At 42.5% G+C, this 22,402-nt stretch overlaps 1 protein-coding gene across 2 annotated transcripts in view; it reads left to right on the forward strand.

Moving 5' to 3' along the window:
- The window catches only part of LOC113006978 (protein NLRC3-like), a 48,255-nt gene extending 25,853 nt beyond the window's left edge, over positions 1-22,402 (forward strand). The window contains exons 3-9 of one of the 2 annotated variants that reach the window (XM_080289368.1): positions 3,132-3,416; positions 4,079-5,870; positions 12,797-12,970; positions 16,378-16,551; positions 20,452-20,498; positions 20,653-20,849; positions 21,038-22,402. In XM_080289368.1, the coding sequence (XP_080145494.1) occupies positions 3,132-3,416; positions 4,079-5,870; positions 12,797-12,970; positions 16,378-16,551; positions 20,452-20,498; positions 20,653-20,849; positions 21,038-21,097 (2,729 nt within the window). In that variant the 3' untranslated portion in view covers positions 21,098-22,402. Of the gene's footprint in view, positions 1-3,131; positions 3,417-4,078; positions 5,871-12,796; positions 12,971-16,377; positions 16,552-20,451; positions 20,499-20,652 lie in introns of both variants that reach the window. The other variant, XM_080289367.1, reaches the window with a different exon arrangement.

Here is a 22,402-nt window from a genome sequence, read left to right on the forward strand (position 1 = left end):
AATTCTTTACAAATCCTACCATGTGGATTCATGGATTTTTTTTTCACATTCTGTCTCTCACAGTTGAAGTGTACCTCTGGTGCAAATTACTGAGCTCTGTCATCATTTTAAGTGGGGGAACTTGCACAATCGGTGGCTGACTAAATACTTTTTTTCCCCACTGTAGGTGTGCATGTCCGAAGCTTCAGTTCAGAGACAAACGGCAGCTGAACAACGGACAGTGTGCACGTTCATGAAGTATTTGCTGCCAGCTCAGATTTCTTTAACCCTTCTAAACATGGATCCTCCTTTATTTTTCTCACACGGCTCATCCCTTTTGCCATGACACTAAAAGACACGTTGATGGTTTGGAGGAAGTAATTACTGAAGTTAACTCAGAAAGATCAATTGGAGAAAAAGCATCTAAATGTCATGATCCTAGGCCATGTTGGCCCAGCATTCTTAGTTTTCATGTATTCTTGTATTTTGTTCTTCATTTAGGCCATGGTTCCTGGGTTGCTCTGTTCAGTTGTTCCTTATTTGATTTCCCCTTGTGCCTTTTACCCCCTGTGTGCCCTATGTATCTGTGAGCCCTCGTCTCCCCTCCTTGTGTTTCATTCAATGTTTTACCCAGCCCGTTATGTCTGTGCTCTCTCTCTCTCTCCTCCTGTCTGAACCTCTGTGTACTTCCTGTTTTACTTTGACAGTCTCTCGTCAGTATGCGTCATGTTGTGTTCACTCCTGCCCTGTCTCGTTACGATTATCTGTGTCTGCTGTGTTCCCCGTGTGCTCCCACTTCTCTCGTTAAACCTCTGTTTATTTATGTCTGCGTCTCCCTCTGTTCGGTGTCGCATTCTCCCTCATTCATGGCCGTGTGTTTCTCTGTGTGCTAGTGTGTTGCTTCCCAGTGTAGTTTCTTATCAGTTTGTTTCGCCGTTTCCCTCCAGCAATAAAAGCTGTGTTTTGAGTTCATTCCTGCCTCTGTGAGCTTGCTTTTGGGTCCACTTCCTGCCTGCCACACAGCCGAATCATGACATAAATGAATATCAATGGTACTGAAAGTATGTGTAGATAATGTTACATCTGTGAGATGATTTTGAATTTTTCTCTAAAGGTTAAAATTTTATTTGTGAAGAAGTTCATGAAGTCATTACTAGTTAACGTTAAAGGGATGGTTGGCTCAAAAGAGCTCTGACTGTTTGTCAGCCTGGCTACAGAGCTGAAGAGAAACCTGGGGTTGTTCTTATTTTCTTCAATCAGTGATGAATAGTAAGATGTTCTGGCTTTGCGGAGGGCTTTCTTATAAAGCAGCAAACTATTTCTCCAGGCTAAATGATGATCCTCTAAATTTGTGACATGCCGTTTCCTCTCCAGCTTACAAGTCATCTGCTTTAGGCTACGTGTTTGAGAATTATACCACGGAGTCAGGTACTTCTGATTAGAGGCCTTCGTTTTCACAGGAGCTACAGTATCCAGAGTTGTACATAGTGAGGAGGCAAAATTATTAACAAGATAACTGATCTCTGTTGGAGTAGCGTTCAGGTAGCTGCTCATTGTGAGTTTGAATCTGCTCCATTAATATAACTACAACCTAAAATCCAGCCTTTCACAGAAAGCTCTTTACTCTTGAGACGTTGTCAGAATTTAAACTGTGTGTTTTTCTTCTATATTTTGCTATTGATCAACTATTTTGCTGCCATCCCATATACAATATTTTGGTCTCAGTGGAATTACCATCCCCACCCTAAATGACCATAGCCCCTCCACCCTTATTTATTTATTATATTATATAACTGCCCTTGTATACAGCCCCACAAAGTTTCTGTTTCAATGTTTCTACACATACACCATGTATATAGTTTACTCACATATATGTATAGATGCCAAATATCCTTGGGCAAGATACTAACCCCATGTTTGCCTACTGGTGGTGGTCAGAGGGCCCGGTGGCGCCAGTGTCCGGCAGCCTCGCCTCTGTCAGTGCGCCCCAGGGCAGCTGTGGCTACAATGTAGCTGCCATCACCAGTGTGTGAATGGGTGAATGACTGAATGTAGTGTGAAGCGCTTTGGGGTCCTTAGGGACTAGAAAAGCGCTTTGTGTTCCAGCTACCTAATTTCCCTGTGCAAGATGTCTGTGAAGGTTCTCAGTCATCCAGGTCATCGTAGTCAAAGGAGCTTGCAAAGAAAAGCATCTGGACTTCTTTAAGTTGCTTGAAGACCTTTCACCTCTCATCCGAGAAGCTTCTTCAGTTCTACGGTCAAAGATGGTGGCACAGAAGAAGAACAGAAGAACACAGAAGAGCCACCTCCACAGGACAAGACTCAGCAGTCCATCTGCATCTTAAGGATAAAGGACACTCTTTCGAGTATGCCAATGTTCACATTTTGGACAGAGAGGACAGATGGTTTGAAAGAGGAGTGAAAGAAGCCATCTATGTCCACTGTGAGCGACCATCTTTGAACAGAGGCGGGGTTTACGACACCAACTCTCTGCCATCTATAATCCAGTTTTGAGATCCTTCCCAGACGCCTTAACGCCCACTCACATCCTGGGCCAGCTGACCTCAGGAATTCGCATGATAAGGTGGGGCCAGGTTTCACAATGAACACACCCGAAACCCTGGCTGATTGGGACCCACACCCAGTTTCACACCTTGGCTCAGGCGATTAGAGGATCATCAGGGGGTCCTTTTGTCCCTCTGTGGGGGGAAACTCCCACTAGGTTTATATCTGGGACTCTCCACCATTTGACCTTAGAACTGAAGAAGCTTCTCGGATGAGAGGTGAAACGTCTTCAAGCAACTTAAAGAAGTCCAGACGCTTTTCTTTGCAAGCTCCTTTGACTTCCCTGTGCAAGAAACCGCACAATGATGATAAAAGGTCTAAGGTCTAAAAATAATCAGTCTTTTCTTATTCGGCCCCTCACAGTTGTTCACTTTAACCAGAAAATGCTTGACTCTAAAGTTGCTACGAAGTTTTGAGCAACTGGTCAGGAAGCAGTAAATAAATCACAGGGAAACAAATTTAGGACATGTGGGGAGTTAAGAAATGTTACCAGAGTTCACTCATATTGAAGAGTGAGTGATCAGTGGCTCATATTCAATGTGTGCAGATTTCTGAGTGTGATGCATGTTTATGTCTCCTTCCTGTAGAGGAGAAGCTTGGGAAAATGCGGACAGAGTTTGTGTCGAGGGTGTCAAAAGAAATCCTCATACAGCTCCTCGAGGCCCTGGTTGCAGAAGGTGTGTTTAATGATTTGGAGAAAGAGAGCATTATGGAGAAGAACCGGGTTACAGCAGATAAGGCACGCTGTATCATTGACGCAGTGAAGAAGAAAGGAGACAAAGCCAGCGGCATAATGATCAGACATCTTCAGACCAGAGATCCAACTCTCTCCTCTCAGCTGGGTTTATGCTCCGGTCCATCAGCTAAGCACGGTGAGGTTGATGGCATCTTCTCAATAATCAATCAATAATCTTCTATTAGAGGGATAAGAGCATGCTGCAGTGGTTTGTATCATATCTATTTAATAGACTCCAGTTTGTGCATGTAAATGGAGAGTCCTCTTCACACACTGAGGTTAATTATGGAGTTCCACAGGGTTCAGTGCTAGGACCAATTCTGTTTACATTATACATGCTTCCCTTAGGCAGTATCATTAGAAGACATAGCATACATTTACACTGCTATGCAGATGACACCCAGCTCTATCTGTCCATGAAGCCAGATAACACACACCAATGAGTTAAACTGCAGGAATGTCTTAAAGACATAAAGACCTGGATGGCCGCTAACTTTCTGCTTCTTAATTCAGATCAAACTGAGGTTATTGTACTCGGCCCTGAAAATCTTAGAAATATGGTATCTAACCAGATGCGTACTCTGGATGGCATTACCTTGGCCTCCAGTAACGCTGTGAGGAACCTTGGAGTCATTTTTGACCAAGATATGTCCTTCAACGCACATATTAAACAAATTTGTAATGTATTTGCAACTACTGAAGCTTCGGGACCTTCGGGCCAGGTAGTAATGCTTTTAATGTTTCTGGCCATTGACAGAAATATTAAAACATTAAACCTCTCTTCTTTTATTCATTTAGAGGCTCTTCAGAAGTGTCAGATTAACTTCAAATCAAAACTAAAGAAGAAGTTCCAGTGTGTGTTTGAGGGGATCGCTAAAGCAGGAAACCCAACCCTTCTGAATCAGATCTACACAGAGCTCTACATCACAGAGGGAGGGACTGCAGAGGTCAATGATGAACATGAGGTCAGACAGATTGAAACAGCATCCAGGAAACCAGACAGACCAGAAACAACCATCAGACAAGAAGACATCTTTAAAGCCTCACCTGGAAGAGATGAACCAATCAGAACTGTGCTGACAAAGGGAGTGGCTGGCATTGGGAAAACAGTCTTAACACAGAAATACAGCCTGGACTGGGCTGAAGACAAAGCCAACCAGGACATCCAGTTCATATTTCCATTCACTTTCAGAGAGCTGAATGTGCTGAAAGAGGAAAAGTTCAGCTTGGTGCAACTTGTTCATCACTTCTTTACTGAAACCAAAGAAGCAGGAATCTGCAGCTTTGAAGACTTCCAGGTTGTGTTCATCTTTGATGGTCTGGATGAGTGTCGACTTCCTCTGGACTTCCACAAAACTACAATCCTAACTGACCCTAGAAAGTCCACCTCAGTGGATGTGCTGCTGATAAACCTCATCAGGGGGAAACTGCTTCCCTCTGCTCGCCTCTGGATAACCACACGACCTGCAGCAGCCAATCAGATCCCTCCTGTCTGTGTTGGCATGGTGACAGAGGTCAAAGGGTTCACTGACCCACAGAAGGAAGAGTACTTCAGGAAGAGATTCAGAGATGAGGAGCAGGCCAGCAGGATCATCTCCCACATCAAGACATCACGAAGCCTCCACATCATGTGTCACATCCCAGTCTTCTGCTGGATCACTGCTACAGTTCTGGAGGATGTGCTGGAAACCAGAGAGGGAGGACAGCTGCCCAAGACCCTGACTGAGATGTACATCCACTTCCTGGTGGTTCAGGCCAAAGTGAAGAGGGTCAAGTATGATGGAGGAGCTGAGACAGACCCACACTGGAGTCCAGAGAGCAGAAAGATGATTGAGTCTCTGGGAAAACTGGCTTTTGATCAGCTGCAGAAAGGAAACCTGATCTTCTATGAATCAGACCTGACAGAGTGTGGCATCAATATCAGAGCAGCCTCAGTGTACTCAGGAGTGTTCACACAGATATTTAAAGAGGAGAGAGGACTGTACCAGGACAAGGTGTTCTGCTTCATCCATCTGAGTGTTCAGGAGTTTCTGGCTGCTCTTCATGTCCATCTGACCTTCATCAACTCTGGACTCAATCTGCTGGAAGAAACAACCTCCTGGTGGTTTAAATTATTTAACACACCAAAACTTCAATCTCTCCACCAGACTGGTGCGAACAAGGCCTTACAGAGTCCAAATGGACACCTGGACTTGTTCCTCCGCTTCCTCCTGGGTCTTTCACTGCAGACCAGTCAGACTGTCTTACGAGGTCTGCTGACGCAGACAGGAAGTAGCTCACAGACCAATCAGGAAACAGTCCAGTACATCAAGGAGAAGCTCAGTGAGAATCTGTCTGCAGAGAAAAGTATCAATCTGATCCACTGTCTGAATGAACTGAATGATCGTTCTCTAGTGGAGGAGATCCAACAGTCCCTGAGATCAGGAAGTCTCTCCACAGATAAACTGTCTCCTACTCAGTGGTCAGCTCTGGTCTTCATCTTACTATCATCAGAAAAAGATCTGGATGTGTTTGACCTGAAGAAATACTCTGCTTCAGAGGAGGCTCTTCTGAGGTTGCTGCCAGTGGTCAAAGCCTCCAACAAAGCTCTGTAAGCAAGGACATACTTCTCATTTTATTTTTAAAATACAGTCATTGAGTTTTGTTTTAAATTGATGGTCCATAGCTGCTGCTGATAACATGTTTTAGCTTATAATTTATTTGAGGTATTGTGGGATACGAATGATGAGCTTGATCACATTCTTCACACCTTTATTACCAGTTGTTGTACCTTATACTTTCACGGCTGCAGCTTTCCAGCCCCCAGCCAAATGTAACACGGTTAAAGGACCAGGGCGCCTGACTGCAGCCTCATAGACAATGAGCTATCAGAATAAGTTTCGACTATGGAGCCTGAGGGTGTGAATAAAACACAGGAAATCAAAGTCGAGCTCAAAATATATGTATTATGTTTGTTATGAGGAATATATAGACAGATGTACAAAAAAAAAATGCATATATATCACAAACAAAATAATGTTGACAATACAAGACAGCTTATTGGGTTCCAAAAGGAGGTGGGATGAGGTGTAGTCCAGTATGTGATTTATTTTAGTTCCATGGACCTGTGATAGGTCATGTGTCAACAGTTTGATTCAGTCCATAGGTTCATAATTCCTACCGCAACGTAGCGGTGGTCGGGTGGCTCGCCATCTCGCGCTGATCAGGGCTGATCGCGGGAGAAAAAAGAAACCTGACCGTTGAGTCGATTGTGAGGTAGTGTAAAGGTGAATGAATTGGCCGGGTTATTGCACGCTGTCAACTGGTCTGTAGTGTAAAATTTGTCGATATCTGACAAGTACGCCAACCACAGGGACAACAGCAGCCAGAGGAGCAGGGACATGCAGCTGATTGACCCGGAACTTATACAGGGTTCATTCCCGCCACAATAAAGGGACTGGCAGAAGTGGGGTCAGAAGTTACCGTGGTTACACAAACACACACCAATAACAACAGTATGGACCCAGTTCAATCCGTTTTAAGCCAGCAAGGCGTGATTGCGGATGCCGCTCGGTCTGCCATTTGTCCCACAGCGATGATGAAGCTGATCTGGTGGCCACCGTGTGGACCAGAGGATGCCTGTGTGGCAAGTGGAGGTGGCACAGCAGTCACGGCATGATCCGAGGCTCCCAGGCGGCTTGGCAGGCAGCCGTTACGCAAGACCACACAGAGCCCCAGGTGGAAGGAAGCCTGGTCTAGACAGCACGCCAACCTCAGGCTTGGCAGGGTCCTCGCGCACCCCATCCCGGCTGGGAAGGGCTCTTGTGTGCTCTGACCTTTGGAACCTGCTGAGCAGGTCCCTCACGTGCTCCGACCTCAGCAGCCCTCTTCCGGGGAACAGGCACTTGTGTAGGCATCTGCCGGGCACCAGCCGCTTCCACCCGCGGAGTGGGTAAGAAGCTTTAGTCAGAAGCTGCTGCAGAGCAGGGCCAAACATTCCTACTGGCCAACTACTATAACTACAAATCCTATAGTATAACCAATCAAATTAACCTAAATATTTCCTGACTACAGAAGTTTTCCACCTGATTTGGCATCAAATTCATCTCTTTAATAGATCACGGGGGCAGCACCCTAAGCAAAAAAAACCATTCCTCCCTCTCCCCAGCCACCTCTTCCAGCTTGTCCGGGGGAACACCACGGCGTTACCCAATGTGTCCTGGGTTGCCCAACAACTTATCGGGAGATATCTTTGTCAGATACACGAACCACCACAACTGGCTACTTTCCATGTGGAGGAGCAGTGGCTCTACTCTGAGCCCCCCCCGGTTGGCTGAACCTCTCACGCTATCTCTAACGGTAAGGTCAGCCACCCTTCAGAGGAAGTTCATTTCTGCCGCTTCTATCTGCACTCTCATTCTTTCAGTCACTACCCACAGCTCGTGACCACAGGTGAGGGTAGGGACGTAGATCCCCTCTGCGAATCACTACCTTATGGTGGTGGAGGAGTTTGTGTGTCCCAGGGATCCCAGGGGCTATTTTGTCCGGGGGCTTCTGCCCCTGGTAGGGTCTCCCATGGCAAATTGGTTGTAGGTAGGTGAGGAACAAAGAGCGATTCAGAAGACCCCTATGAGTAGAACACCAAGAGAACAGTTCACCCTGCCAAGCATCAGGTGGGCGGGCCTTAGTCCATGGGGCCTGGCCCTGCACAGCTCAAAAAAGGGACCTTTTTTGGGCTGTGCAAGGAACCTGCTGCCCACCACCCGCAGGTGCCGTAGGGGTTGGGTGCATTGTGTGCCGGGTGGCGGGCTGGAGCAGAGGCCCTGGTGGATCAATCATCAGTTACCAAAGCTGGCAATTGGAACATGGAATATCACCTCTCTGGTGGGGAAGGAGCCTGAGTTAGGCATGGGGTTGAGAGGTACCGGCTAGATATAGTTGGGCTCATCTCAACGCATGGCTTGGGCTCTGGAACCAGTCTCCTGGAGAGGGGCTGGACTCAGTTGCCCCTGTCCTAGATAACTCTATAGATATTAGAATTATGAAAGTGACCAGCAGAACTGAATGCCTGTGACTGTAGAAAACATGGACGATGCGACAGCTCCCCCAAAATGAAGCTAAAATGTCTCTATTGCCCCTTGGTGTATGGCTGCAGGGCTGCAGTAAAGGTCATAAACTCCGCCTACTCCATGTTAGCGGATGGGATTGGGGACAGACAAAAGTAAATTAATTCTCATCAGATACATTTTTTCAGATACATTTTTTCCAAAGATTCTTTCTTTTGTTATCAATAGCTCTTATCACGCTGATTTGTGTCCAAGGGGTCTCCTTTCCCATAAGTTTGATTCTATCGCGGTGATGTTAAATTGGCGTGTAACTTCATCATAACAGTTTTGACTGGCAGCTGCAGTCACGGAGAAACTTGCGTATCTCTGTTCAGGAATAGCAGATAGAGTGTAGGCTCTGAGAGAAGGGCCAGAGTTTTTGTTACAAAAACACGAACGACTGTTTTAACCTGACAGCCTGAGGTGTTCTTCGGTAAACTGGACTACCCGACAGAAGGACTCGAGGCCCCACTGCACCTTTTTGGTAAGTTAAACGTGTTTGTAAGCTAATCCATAATTACCATCCTTAGCTCGGTCCTGAGACCTAGCTAGCTAACATGAGCACTCGGATGTCGGGGAAACTTGTTTTGTAAAATTCGTTTATCTAATCCTTGCAGGTGAATGAATTTATCCTGGATAAAAAAAATCAAGAGAAACGCCCCGGGCTGCTCAGTCATTAATTACCGTTACTGTACTTTTATTACAAGTATTATACTGTAAAAGTGACAGGCTGCACTCTGCTTCAGCTCCTGTGCAGAGCTGATTATTAAATATGTGCAAACAACAGTTTTCAGTCTCTTGCCACATCTGTAAAGACAATAAATACCAAATTTAAAAAAAAAGCTTGTACTTCAGTCACTCCTCATTAATCAGTATTTATGGATTAAACTGTAGAACTGAAAATGTAAGAGAAGAGCTTCAGATCCTGAGTGTGTGAGGACAGAAGGATCAGCTTTATTTCAGATTTGAGAGATAAACTTTATAATTCAGTTTGTGATGGTTCTGTTGTCTTTGTGATTACAGGAGCTGCCCTCAGATTCAGACCTCAGCACCAGATCATCCAACATGTTCACATGTTAACTGCAAAATGAACTGATGAAAACAGTGCAAAGGTTAAAGTACCACATGTGCTGTAGCGAAAGCTGCAGCTTTATTGATAAAGTTAAAGATAAAAAAAGAAAAGGATTAATCACCCATGTAACTGTGTCACTATATATCAGCATTAACAGGACCTCAGTTTGGTGTTTTACAAAGCTGCTGATCTCAAACCTGCACAGCTTCCGTTTTAAACACTTGATGTACTCAGCTGCATGAAGAGCACATTTTTCTGACACAATTAAATAAAACCTGATGAAGGTCAAAGGTTGTCACTTGTATTCAAACTACAACCTTGTGATCTGGAATTCTTTCACAGTTTTTTGCCAATAGTGTGTTATTTACCATAAAGTAATTCAAAGTTATTTATACCAGAGTAACTAGAGAGGATCATATATTTTTAAATATATAACTTTCTACAGGACTGAGTATAATATCTCTATGTAAAAGTCCGGAGCCTCTGGGGAGTATCCGAGTATTTATAACATTACACAAAGCAAAGGTCTCCATCACAGTGTTCATGAAATGCTGGGTTTATCCATCTCCTGGGAGGAGTGCGGAAGATTTCCCTGTGAGGGAGCTGCTGGTGAAGATCATGAGTCCTGCTTGATCAATGCGATGAGCTTCAGTCTTCCTGGTGTTTCTTAAATGATGCCTCTCTCAGTGGGTCAACAGAACTTCTGGAACAGGACAGCTGTGATGAAAGAAAGGGAAGAAGTTTCTCCAAACCTCTGGACCCAGGAAACCCAGCTTAGTCTTCATGGTATCCCTCACTAGTTTCTCCCCAGGGTGAATGTAGCTGTTGATATAATATGGACTCTATTATTAAATGAAAAAAACAAATTAGACTAAACTACTGAAACGTTCTGCTGCTGTTTTTAAAGTTTCCATGTTTCCATGTTACCAGGAAGGGTTCAGAGGGCTCTGAACATTTAAACAGTTTTAGATCTATTACACTCAATCTTAAATGTTAAAATCTTAAAGGACAACGTTACATTTTTTTATATTAACAGTAACTCTGGGCGTGGAGTGTGCAGCTGATCTCATCGCTGTCTAAAAATGGATAACAAAACCTAAGGAGTGCTGAACAGTGTTGGTCAAGTTACTTGAAAAAGGTAATCAATAACTAATTACTGATTACTTCCCCAAAAAAGTAATCCCGTTACTTTACTGATTACTTATTTTCAAAAGTAATTAGTTACTTAGTTACTTTTTAAAACATGATTTATCCCCTAAATAGGTAATAAAGCAATAGATCTTTCAGCCCAATTCTAATTTTTCTGCATAATCCATCATATAAAATGTAATCAAATGAAAAAGTCTTTTTAAAACTACTTGATAGGTTTGAAGCATAAACCTATTCGCTGGAACGTTAAGGACAATTAACTACACAGAAAAAGCAAGACACAAGTAGGCAAAATTCTTTGTGTTACTCATGTATGAGGGAGAGAACCACGACAAGCGCCGTTCCTTCGCTTGACCCCAGTAGCTCTCGTCCGCTCCCCCATAACATTGTTCTTTTATTGAGCTCACATGAATATACATAGTTTCATTAACATAAGAGGTCTACATACACACCAAGAGTACCTTGCCTGTGCGTTGTGTAAGTTTGTGTGTGGGGTCAAGATGTGACCCTGTGAAGACTCCCCAAAGCTGGTGCCAGGAGTCTAGCGGGTCCATCTAAACAAAAGGCTCTTACACTCAAACAGATATACGTGTGTTTGCTATACCATATATCAGCAAGAGAAGATACGACCTCTCCAAGGAGGTGTGTGATCTATGCCAGAACACTCTGTAGAGGAGTGAACGCACCCCCCTCTTCATGCTACACAGATATGTTACAGAACTCCTAGGATGAGACATTCTTTCAATCTACAAATGATTATATACTTCTAAGCATATATGAGTAAATATTTCTAAGCATAAATGACAATAAACAATATTAGTTTTAATCTTTTAACTTTATGCATCAAGCAAACATTAAATTATATGCAACATTCTCTGACTGGAAAAAATTTGTTTAACATTTAAACCTATTTTCTGCACATTCCACCATATAAAATAAAATCGTTTTTTGTGTTTACACTCACTCTTTCAAATCGATGCACGTAAAACACAGCAGAAAATTAATAAAATCAAAGACTCAGCGGTCCTGTTGCTCTATTTTCACCTGTATAGCAGGAGTGGGGCAGGCGGAGGTTTACCCTGGTGCAGGTGTGCTGCAGTGGTCAGTGGAAGGATATGGCAGTTTCTCTGTGAATTTCACATTCCTGTGGCAGCGTATTTGGTGCTTGCTCGGACCTTTAGGGGTTTTTTTGCTGTAAAAAGAAGTTTTCTTCCCACACAGTGAGCAGCAGACGCTAATGTTTTTTTTACTTTTTACAGAATCAAACTCAAAGTAAGGTCAGCACCTTCACGCTTTAAATGCTGCACGGTCATACACTCTCCCGCACTCGATATATTATCCATTTGTGATCTGCACGCAGCTGTTGCCACGAACGTTGCACTCGCTTACGTCATTGTCATGAGACACTCTCACAAAAAAATAACAGTTTTAGTAACACAGTAACGCAGCGTGCTTAGGCGAAAGTAACAGTAATCGTTACTTGTAACGGGTTACTTATAATGCGTTACTGCCCATCTCTGGTGCTGAATCATTCAATAATACAGACTATTAGAGTAATAGGTGTGTAGCATCACTAGCAACAAGCCCCCAACACATTGCGTGTGCTAGGGGCTAATTTAGCAAACAACTTAACAACAGAGTGATTTTAGATCTTTTAGAACTATAAGATGATAAGCTGTGTGTCTTTTTCATAATAGTGACATGGTTGTAGTTACCTCAATTGAACGAGTCGTCAGTCGCGGTAAACCCATCAGCAAATAAACTGGGCGTGTTTGCGGTCACGCCCAGGGGGTGTGTGGGCGGGAGCGTTACACAGTCGCTCCACCTGAAGTCACTACCGCGCAGACTCTGGCTCCAAAAATGCAAGATGGCAGCCTCGGCAAGCGCGATATTTTGGCTTAATGTGAGGAGGTGCTGTAGCGTCGTCCATGTTTTCTACAGTCATTGGTGTCACTCTGTACTAGTATAAGTAAATCTAGTAGCTATTCACTGGTTTCCCTTTAGACTTAATAGAGGTCTAATTTAGTTTTCTGTTAGGAAATTTAACTTAAAGTGTTTTATTTGTCCCAGGGCAAAATCTCAGTTAATTATTTTTTTTTAAATTAATTAATTAAAATCTGAACTGTGGTGCAAACTGAGATATTCATCTTGAAATCTAGATTCAACATTAAAATTATTTTTGTTTGATGAAAAATGTCATTGTTTCTTTAGCCTGAACAGGTGTAACCTCTCTGAGAGAAGCTGTGAAGCTCTGTCCATGGTTCTCAGCTCCCACTCCTGTAGTCTGAGAGAGCTGGACCTGAGCAACAATGACCTGCAGGATTCAGGCATGAAGCTTCTTTCTGCTGGACTGCAGACTCCACAGTGTATGTTGGAAATTCTCAGGTTAGGATTTTTTGACTGATGATTCAGAATTATATAAGCTGACAGCTTTTACATGTACCTTTAAAATGTGACAAATGGTCTTTGATTTGATATAAATGATCAATTCTCACAATAAAGATCTGAGGACATACAGTGGGGCAAAAAAGTATTTAGTCAGCCACCGATTGTGCAAGTTCCCCCACTTAAAATGATGACAGAGGTCAGTAATTTGCACCAGAGGTACACTTCAACTGTGAGAGACAGAATGTGAAAAAAAAATCCATGAATCCACATGGTAGGATTTGTAAAGAATTTATTCGTAAATCAGGGTGGAAAATAAGTATTTGGTCAATAACAAAAATACAACTCAATACTTTGTAACATAACCTTTGTTGGCAATAACAGAGGTCAAACATTTACTATAGGTCTTTACCAGGTTTGCACACACAGTAGCTGGTATTTTGGCCCATTCCTCCATGCAGATCTTCTCGAGAGCAGTGATGTTTTGGGGCTGTCGCCGAGCAACATGGACTTTCAACTCCCGCCACAGATTTTCTATGGGGTTGAGGTCTGGAGACTGGCTAGGCCACTCCAGGACTTTCAAATGCTTCTTACGGAGCCACTCCTTTGTTGCCGTGTGGCGGTGTGTTTTGGATCATTGTCATGTTGGAAGACCCAGCCTCGTTTCATCTTCAAAGTTCTCACTGATGGAAGGAGGTTTTGGCTCAAAATCTCACGATACATGGCCCCATTCATTCTGTCCTTAACACGGATCAGTCGTCCTGTCCCCTTGGCAGAAAAACAGCCCCATAGCATGATGTTTCCACCCCCATGCTTCACAGTAGGTATGGTGTTCTTGGGATGCAACTCAGTATTCTTCTTCCTCCAAACACGACGAGTTGAGTTTATACCAAAAAGTTCTACTTTGGTTTCATCTGACCACATGACATTCTCCCAATCCTCTGCTGTATCATCCATGTGCTCTCTGGCAAACTTCAGACGGGCCTGGACATGCACTGGCTTCAGCAGCGGAACACGTCTGGCACTTGATTCCCTGCCGTTGTAGTGTGTTACTGATGGTGACCTTTGTTACTTTGGTCCCAGCTCTCTGCAGGTCATTCACCAGGTCCCCCCGTGTGGTTCTGGGATCTTTGCTCACCGTTCTCATGATCATTTTGACCCCACGGGATGAGATCTTGCGTGGAGCCCCAGATCGAGGGAGATTATCAGTGGTCTTGTATGTCTTCCATTTTCTGATGATTGCTCCCACAGTTGATTTTTTCACACCAAGCTGCTTGCCTATTGTAGATTCACTCTTCCCAGTCTGGTGCAGGTCTACAATACTTTTCCTGGTGTCCTTCGAAAGCTCTTTGGTCTTGGCCATGGCGGAGTTTGGAGTCTGACTGTTTGAGGCTGTGGACAGGTGTCTTTTATACAGATGATGAGTTCAAACAGGTGCCATTCATACAGGTAACGAGTGGGGGACAGAAAAGCTTCTTACAGAAGACGTTACAGGTCTGTGAGAGCCAGAGATTTTCCTTGTTTGAGGTGACCAAATACTTATTTTCCACCCTAATTTACGAATAAATTCTTTACAAATCCTACCATGTGAATTCATGGATTTTTTTTTTCACATTCTGTCTCTCACAGTTGAAGTGTACCTCTGGTGCAAATTACTGAGCTCTGTCATCATTTTAAGTGGGGGAACTTGCACAATCGGTGGCTGACTAAATACTTTTTTGCCCCACTGTATATGATGATGTAAGAAAAAAGTGATATAAAATAAGACTTTTTTTGCTGATACAAAAGGTTAACAAAACATGATGAATCAAGATAACTATATTATTAATAATTATTATTATTACTGAGCTAGAAGAGATGGGTAGAGTCTGGACTTCTCTGCTGCTCCCATGAACCGAACCTGGGTAAGTGGTGGACAATGGACAGATGGATTCTCCTTCTCAAATATATATAAAAAAAAAACCCTCTCACCCCTGCGGACTGTCTATCCTTCAAGCTTGGGTCCCGTTTGGTTCTTTTGCCATCAGAATTATTGTCTGAAGGTCAAGAAAGATACCCAACAGGTTTACTATACCAAGTGGACCATCCCGGCCTTGCCATGTTGGTCCATTTGATTGACCTTTGTTTTTATTGTTTTTGTATTTTATTTTATTTTTCAGTTGTTACATATGGAACAGACATGACTATTGGAAAGGAAATGGAGAAAAAAGAGTGGGAGGGAAAGAAAAACAGCAGGGAAGAGGGTGATAAAGGGCACAAAAAAAGGGGGGGGGGGGCGATACAGCTTAAAAACACTACAAAAGACCAAGAATAAAAGGATTAGATCTGCCTAACTTTCAACACTAGTTACGCATCACTATTTACACAACACTTCAATTTATCTCAGGATGGCTAAAACATACATTATTAGATTACTCTTGGCTAGATGTAGAATAAGCAATAATCTAGAAATTTCAGATCTACTATTTATCAGCTCAAACATCAAATGACATGAATGCCCCAGGGAGGGGCCACTTGCCCCTACTTTCCTTCCCTCCCCATCCCCAGCTGCCTCCCTCTTCCCGCTCCACCACAATCACCCACACATGCAGGGCCTTGGGGTGCAGGTGTGTCACCAGGGTGCAGGGGAGCCATTCATGCCCTGGGGGACAGGGCTACCTTAGAACACACAGGTACCTAGACCGGGAGTATAGAGTACGTCTGGGGAATGTGATTGTGTGTACAGTGTCTACTTATGTCTGTCTCCACATTGGGTGAGTGCTGAGTATTTGCATATGTGTGCATGGGGGTGGGAATGGATGTTCGTATCTGTGTGTGCCTGTTTGTCTGTGTCTATACAGGGAGTGCAGAATTATTAGGCAAGTTGTATTTTTGAGGAATAATTTTATTATTGAACAACAACCATGTTCTCAATGAACCCAAAAAACTCATTAATATCAAAGCTGAATGTTTTTGGAAGTAGTTTTTAGTTTGTTTTTAGTTTTAGCTATTTTAGGGGGATATCTGTGTGTGCAGGTGACTATTACTGTGCATAATTATTAGGCAACTTAACAAAAAACAAATATATACCCATTTCAATTATTTATTTTTACCAGTGAAACCAATATAACATCTCCACATTCACAAATATACATATCTGACATTCAAAAACAAAACAAAAACAAATCAGTGACCAATATAGCCACCTTTCTTTGCAAGGACACTCAAAAGCCTGCCATCCATGGATTCTGTCAGTGTTTTGATCTGTTCGCCATCAATTTAATGTTTCCCTAAAAAGAATGAGTTCTTAGGACCCATTCTTTATTTACTTCCATATGCATATATTTTATACCTGGAGTACCTGGAAAACTCTAATGTAAAATAAAATAAAATACATTAGAATGTATTTATTTATTCACTTCCTGCAGTGTCCCTGGTTGTATGATAACAGAAGAAGGCTGTACCTCTCTGGTCTCAGCTCTCAACTCCAACCCCTCCCATTTGAGAGTGTTAGACCTGAGCTACAATCATCCAGGCATTTCTGGAACACAGCTGCTGTCAGCTGGTCTGAAGGATTCACAATGGAGACTGGACACTCTCAGGTATGGATATTTGTATTGTGAGGTACAGACCATACAATGATACAGACAGGATGAAACCTTTGGCAGAACCAGGTTCAGGAAGGACAACCAGTTGAAGGGGAGGGATCAGTGGAGCCAAATGTCTTTTATAAAAAGCAGTTAACATGAATGGGTAGTCTTAACCCCTGGAGGGTCTTGGGTCGATTTGTGGCTATTTTTCGGCTATTTTCAAATTTTGATTACCTGCCATTTGCACAGTGTTGAATGGAATATAGCGAAAGTCTGCAAAAAAAAAGTTTGGTCACATTTACTGTTAAAATTTCAGTATGACTTCCGGAAATTAGCTTCAGGGGCTAAGCTAGCGATAAACTTACGCTATTGATCCTAGGGTCGATTTGTGCCCCATTGAAACCCATTATAAACGCTATTTTTCACGGCAAAAAAAATACGGTCAAATCGATCTCGATCGGTAATGCTTCCGCTTCCGCTTGCAGTACTGGCCTTGGAGTTGTAATTTTTTTATTTGTCCACCGGGTGGCGCCCTTGCTCCACATTTGACCCGGGGCTGGAAAACAGCGGGCTGCTTAAAGAGACCTGCGGGAAATGACGCCTCTTTTCCGGCGTGCTGCCGCGGTTTCGCCCGCTGATCGTGCGGGACAATTTTCGGCCCCAGGACCGTTTGAGGTTGGATTTTTTTTTTTAAATCAACAGGAAATGACGCATTTGTTGTGACGTGGTACCGGATGTGTGTGTTGGAAAAAGGGGTCCAACGCAACATGCCCCGGTCATCGTCGCGAGTCAACCCGGGAGCATGCACCGATTCCGGGCTAGAGGAGGAGCATTTGCCGCCTGGAGACTATTTTCTGGTCCTGAAAAAAAAAAAAAAGGCGATCGAAATGACTGTTTGTGCCAATCTTTAGTCCATCTAAAGGCCTAATTATAATAACAATCAAATATTACTTCAAATGTTTTTTTGGGAAAATATTTAGTTTTTTAGTTTTTTTTTTCGTTTTTTTGTAATTTAAAGGGTTAAAACAACGAAAATATAATTAAAACTTTATATGAATATTTCAGGGAGAAGTAGTTTTAAAAGACTGACCAATTTAAAGTGAAAAAAAAAATTAATATTTAATATTTTTATTGCACTTTTTGGGCGTGGTCGATAGTGTGCATTTTATGAAATGCGCTCCTGGAAAAAAAATAAAAGGCGATCGAAATGACTCTTGGTGCCAATCTTTAGTCCATCCAAAGGCCTAATTATAATAACAATTGAATATTACCTCAAATGTTTTTTTTGGAAAATATTCAAGTTTTTTGTTTTTTGGGGCAAAAAAAGCAGTGCGCTCATGTGACGAAACCGGGATATAAAGGGTTAAAATCCGCGAAATGTAATTAAAACTTGACATGAATATTTCAAGGAGAAGTAGGTCTAAAAGATTGGCTAATTTAAAGTGGAAAAAAATATTAATATATAAATTTTTTATAGTGCTTTTTTGGGCGTGGTCGATTTGTGGCTCTAAGACCAATAGTGTATGCATTTTTCTAGGACCCTCCAGGGGTTAAATAATCACAAGAAAGTGTGACAAAGGGTAAAATGCATAAGGGTCTAGTGCAGTGTAATTTTAGAGATGTTGCACAAATGGAAGAACGCAGTCTTACATATTTGTTTAATATGTGCGTTGAAGGACATGTCCTGGTCAAAAATGACTCCAAGGTTCCTCACAGTGTTACTGGAGGCCAAGGTAATGCCATCCAGAGTACGCATCTGGTTAGAGACTATATTTCTAAGAATTTCAGGGCTGAGTACAATAACCTCAGTTTTACCTGAATTAACAAGCAGAAAGTTAGCGGCCATCCAGGTCTTTATGTCTTTAAGACATTCCTGCAGTTTAACTCATTGGTGTGTGTTATCTGGCTTCATGGACAGATAGAGCTGGGTGTCATCTGCATAGCAGTGTAAATGTATGCTATGTCTTCTAATGATGCTGCCTAAGGGAAGCATGTATAATGTAAACAGAATTGGTCCTAGCGCTGAACCCTGTGGAACTCCATAATTAACCTCAGTGTGTGAAGAGGACTCTCCATTTACATGCACAAACTGGAGTCTATTAGATAGATATGATACAAACCACTGCAGCACAGTACCTGTAATACCTACAGCATGTTCTAATCGCTCTAATAGGATATTATGGTCGACAGTATCGAACTGAGGTCTAGCAGGACAAGCACAGAGATGAGTCCACTGTCAGAGGCCATAAGAAGATCATTTGTAACCTTCACTAAAGCTGTTTCTGTGCTGTGATGAGCTCTGAAACCTGACTGAAACTCTTCAAATAAGCCTCTGCAGATGATCTGTTAGCTGTTTGACAACTACTCTTTCAAGGATGTTTGATATGAAAGGAAGGTTGGAGATTGGCCTATAATTAGCTAAGACTGCTGGGTCTAGAGATGCTTTTTGAGTAAAGGTTTAACTACAGCCAGCTTGAAGGCCTGTGGTACATAGCTGATTATTAGAGATAGGTTGATCATATTTAAGATCGAAGAATTAATTAATGGCAGGACTTCTTAGAGCAGTTTTGTAGGAATGGGGTCTAAAAGACACGTTGATGGTTTGGAGGAAGTAATTATTGAAGTTAACTCAGAAAGATCAATTGGAGAAAAAGAGTCTAAATGAATATCAATGGTACTAAAAGTAGCTGTAGATAATGTTACATCTGTGATTTGGTTAAATGATGATCCTCTAAATTTGTGACACGCCATTTCCTCTCCAGCTTACGAGTTATCTGCTTTAGGCTACGTGTTTGAGAATTATACCACGGAGTCAGGTACTTCTGATTAGAGACCTTAGTTTTCCAGAGTTCCCCACTTGTTACGTTCTCCTGAGGGGTCTAGGCGGTGAGGGGGAAGTAACAAAAAGTGTCCGGGTCAGAAAAAGGAGTCAAGGAGGCAAAAGGTTAAATTAAAGAGTTTTATTAAAGTTTCTATTAATACTAACTAAAAGAGATGGACAAGCCGCTATTACCGTTTAAAGAAACAAGCAAAACTCAAGCGTTAGTCAATAAAGTACAAAGTATGTCAAAAAGAGTGCAGCTCACTAGCTGTAACCACACTAATGGCACTCTGGAGCTACAGTATCCAGAGTCGTACGTAGTGACGAGGTAAAATTATTAACAAGATAATCGACCTCTGTTGGGGTAGCGTTCAGATAGCTGCTCTGCTCTGTGTTGGTACAGGGCATTGAAGATGATAACAGTGGGTGGATTATATTCTTAAACTTAGTTACAGCGCTTTCAGAAAGACATCTACTTTGATAAAGTCTACTCTCCACCGCTGTGTAATCAATTATTGTAAATGTAAATGTTATCAGGAAATGATCAGACGGGAGAGGGTTTTCAGGAAACGCTGTTAAATGTTCAGTTTCTATGCCATATGTTAAAACAAGATCTAGAGTGTGATTAAAGTGGTGGGTGGGTTCTTTTACATTTTGAGAGAAACCAATTGAGTCTAATAACAGATTAAATGCCATGTTGAGGCTGTCATTTTTAGCATCTACATGGATGTTAAAATCACCCACAATAATGATTTTATCTGAGCTGAGCACTAAATGAGATAAAAAGTCTGAGAAATCAGACAGAAACTCTGTGTAAGGCCCAGGTGGACGGCAAAGCTGTGCAAGGAAATCACACATTTCTTTTCTAATACATGTTTCTAATAAATAATCTATGGAATATTCCCTCGTATAGCAGCACCTCTTTAAAAGTAATGACTCAGATGGAAGGATCCTGGTGATCATAAAATATTCTCTCCACTTGAAATGTTCTTCTTAAGATCAACTTACATGCTTACAGAATGGTGGAGCCACTCTGTAATGTCCATGTGTGCATGCTGACTGTGCTGCTCTGACCCCCCTCCTCCTTTCAGGGTGGAGCCTGCTGGAGTCCGATGGTTGAGACCAGGTCTGAGGAAGTGTAAGTGTGTTTTTAATGTGATTCATGAAAACAAAGCAGCACACATTCAACCATCTTCATCATTCTGATGTCAGGAGTCATCATCAAAGTGTCAATCAATGAACAGATGATGGATCAATAACTGCAGCTGGATTGTGTTTGTTCTCTCCATCAGATTCCTGTCAACTCACAATCGACACAAACACAGTACACAAAAACCTCCAACTGTCTGACAACAACAGGAAGGTGACACGTGTGAAGGAGGTTCAGCCATATCCTGAACATCCAGACAGATTTGGTTATCGTCTACAGCTGCTGTGTAGTGATGGTCTGACTGGTCGCTGTTACTGGGAGGTCGAGTGGAGAGGAGAGGTTCGTATAACAGTGAGTTACAGAAGAATCAGAAGGAAAGGAGTCAATAATAACTGTGTGTTTGGAAAGAATGACCACTCCTGGAGTTTATTCTGCTCTGATGATGGTCCTTATTGTGTCTGTCACAATAACATAAAAACATCCATCTCCTCCTCCACATCCTCCTCCTCCTCCTCCGTCTCTAACAGAGCAGCAGTTTATGTGGACTGTCCTGCTGGAACTCTGTCCTTCTACAGAGTCTCCTCTGACACTCTGATCCACCTCCACACCTTCAACACCACATTCACTGAACCTCTTTATCCTGGATTCAGAGTTTATTCTGGTTCCACCGTGAGTCTGTGCTGAGTTTAATCATTTAGTCTAAAGAGTGTCCTCCTGTTAGAGAAACAGGTTGAACAGATTAGGATTCAGATTCAACTTTATTGTCATTACACATGTATAAATACAGGGTAACGAAATAAAGTTTGCATCTAATCAGAAGTCTGTTTGACCTGCTCCCCTCAGGCAGGAGGCTCCGGTCCATTCGCACCAGAACCTCTCGCCACAAGAACAGTTTCTTCCCCTCTGCTGTTGGACACATGAACAATAACCACATGACTGTCCCCGCCACTCACACATGACCCTACGCTGTGTCACTGCATCATTTCATGTCTGGCACTGATCACCACCTGCACTCATGTATATATCCTTCTACGTAGCACTCTTAATTCTTATTCTCATGTATATATCTCATGTATATCTCATGCACATATCTTTCTTTCTACATAGCACTTTAATTCTTATTGTTTGCACTGAAGCACCGCAGCAAATTCCTAATGTTGTAAACCTCAACATCTGGCAATAAACCCATTCTGATTCTGATTCTGATTCTGAAGTGCAAGAGCAGTAAGTGCTCTTGCACTTCTGATTAGATGCAAACTTTATTTTTGATTAGAAGTGCAATAAGAGTAGATTATATACAGGTAAGTGTAGAAAAGGTCGGAATAGTTCTGAAAAGATTATGTACAAATAAGTTAAGTCTACAGATGTGTCATGGTCCGGAGTCTGTGACTCCGTGTTTATGTTTAGTCTATTAGTATTCTGTGGTTTTGGTTACCTTGGGTATTTGTATTCTTCTGTTCATGTTCCTATGTTCTGTGTCCCCCAGTCTGTGTTAAGTTGGTGTGTTATGTCATTGCGTGTATGTGTTTCCTGTTTTATTGTGAAGGTCTGCGTCTTATGTGAGTGTTTTCAGTTTGCCTCCCTAGTCTCGTCACGATAATCACTCCCAGCTGTGTTCCCCACCTGCGTGTAATCTCCCTGTGTTCTCTGGGTGTATTTAAGTTGTGTCTTCTGTCATGGTAGTTGCTGGTTCGTCTGCGTTATTTTCCTCGCCGCCATTCTGTGTTTATTTCCTCCAGCTTCCTGGTCATTCTCCCTGCAAGGTACCCTCGTTAGTGTTCTGGTTTCGTGTTTAGTTTAGTTTTCCCAGTTTAGAGTTATTACCGTTCTGTTTCTCGCCACCCCTTTTGTTGTTCTTATCCGGTTGTAAATAAAGCTCATCCTCCACTTAA

Source organism: Astatotilapia calliptera, chromosome 15 (genome assembly GCF_964374335.1).
Source record: "Astatotilapia calliptera chromosome 15, fAstCal68.1, whole genome shotgun sequence".
In the NCBI taxonomy this organism is placed as follows: domain Eukaryota; kingdom Metazoa; phylum Chordata; class Actinopteri; order Cichliformes; family Cichlidae; genus Astatotilapia; species Astatotilapia calliptera.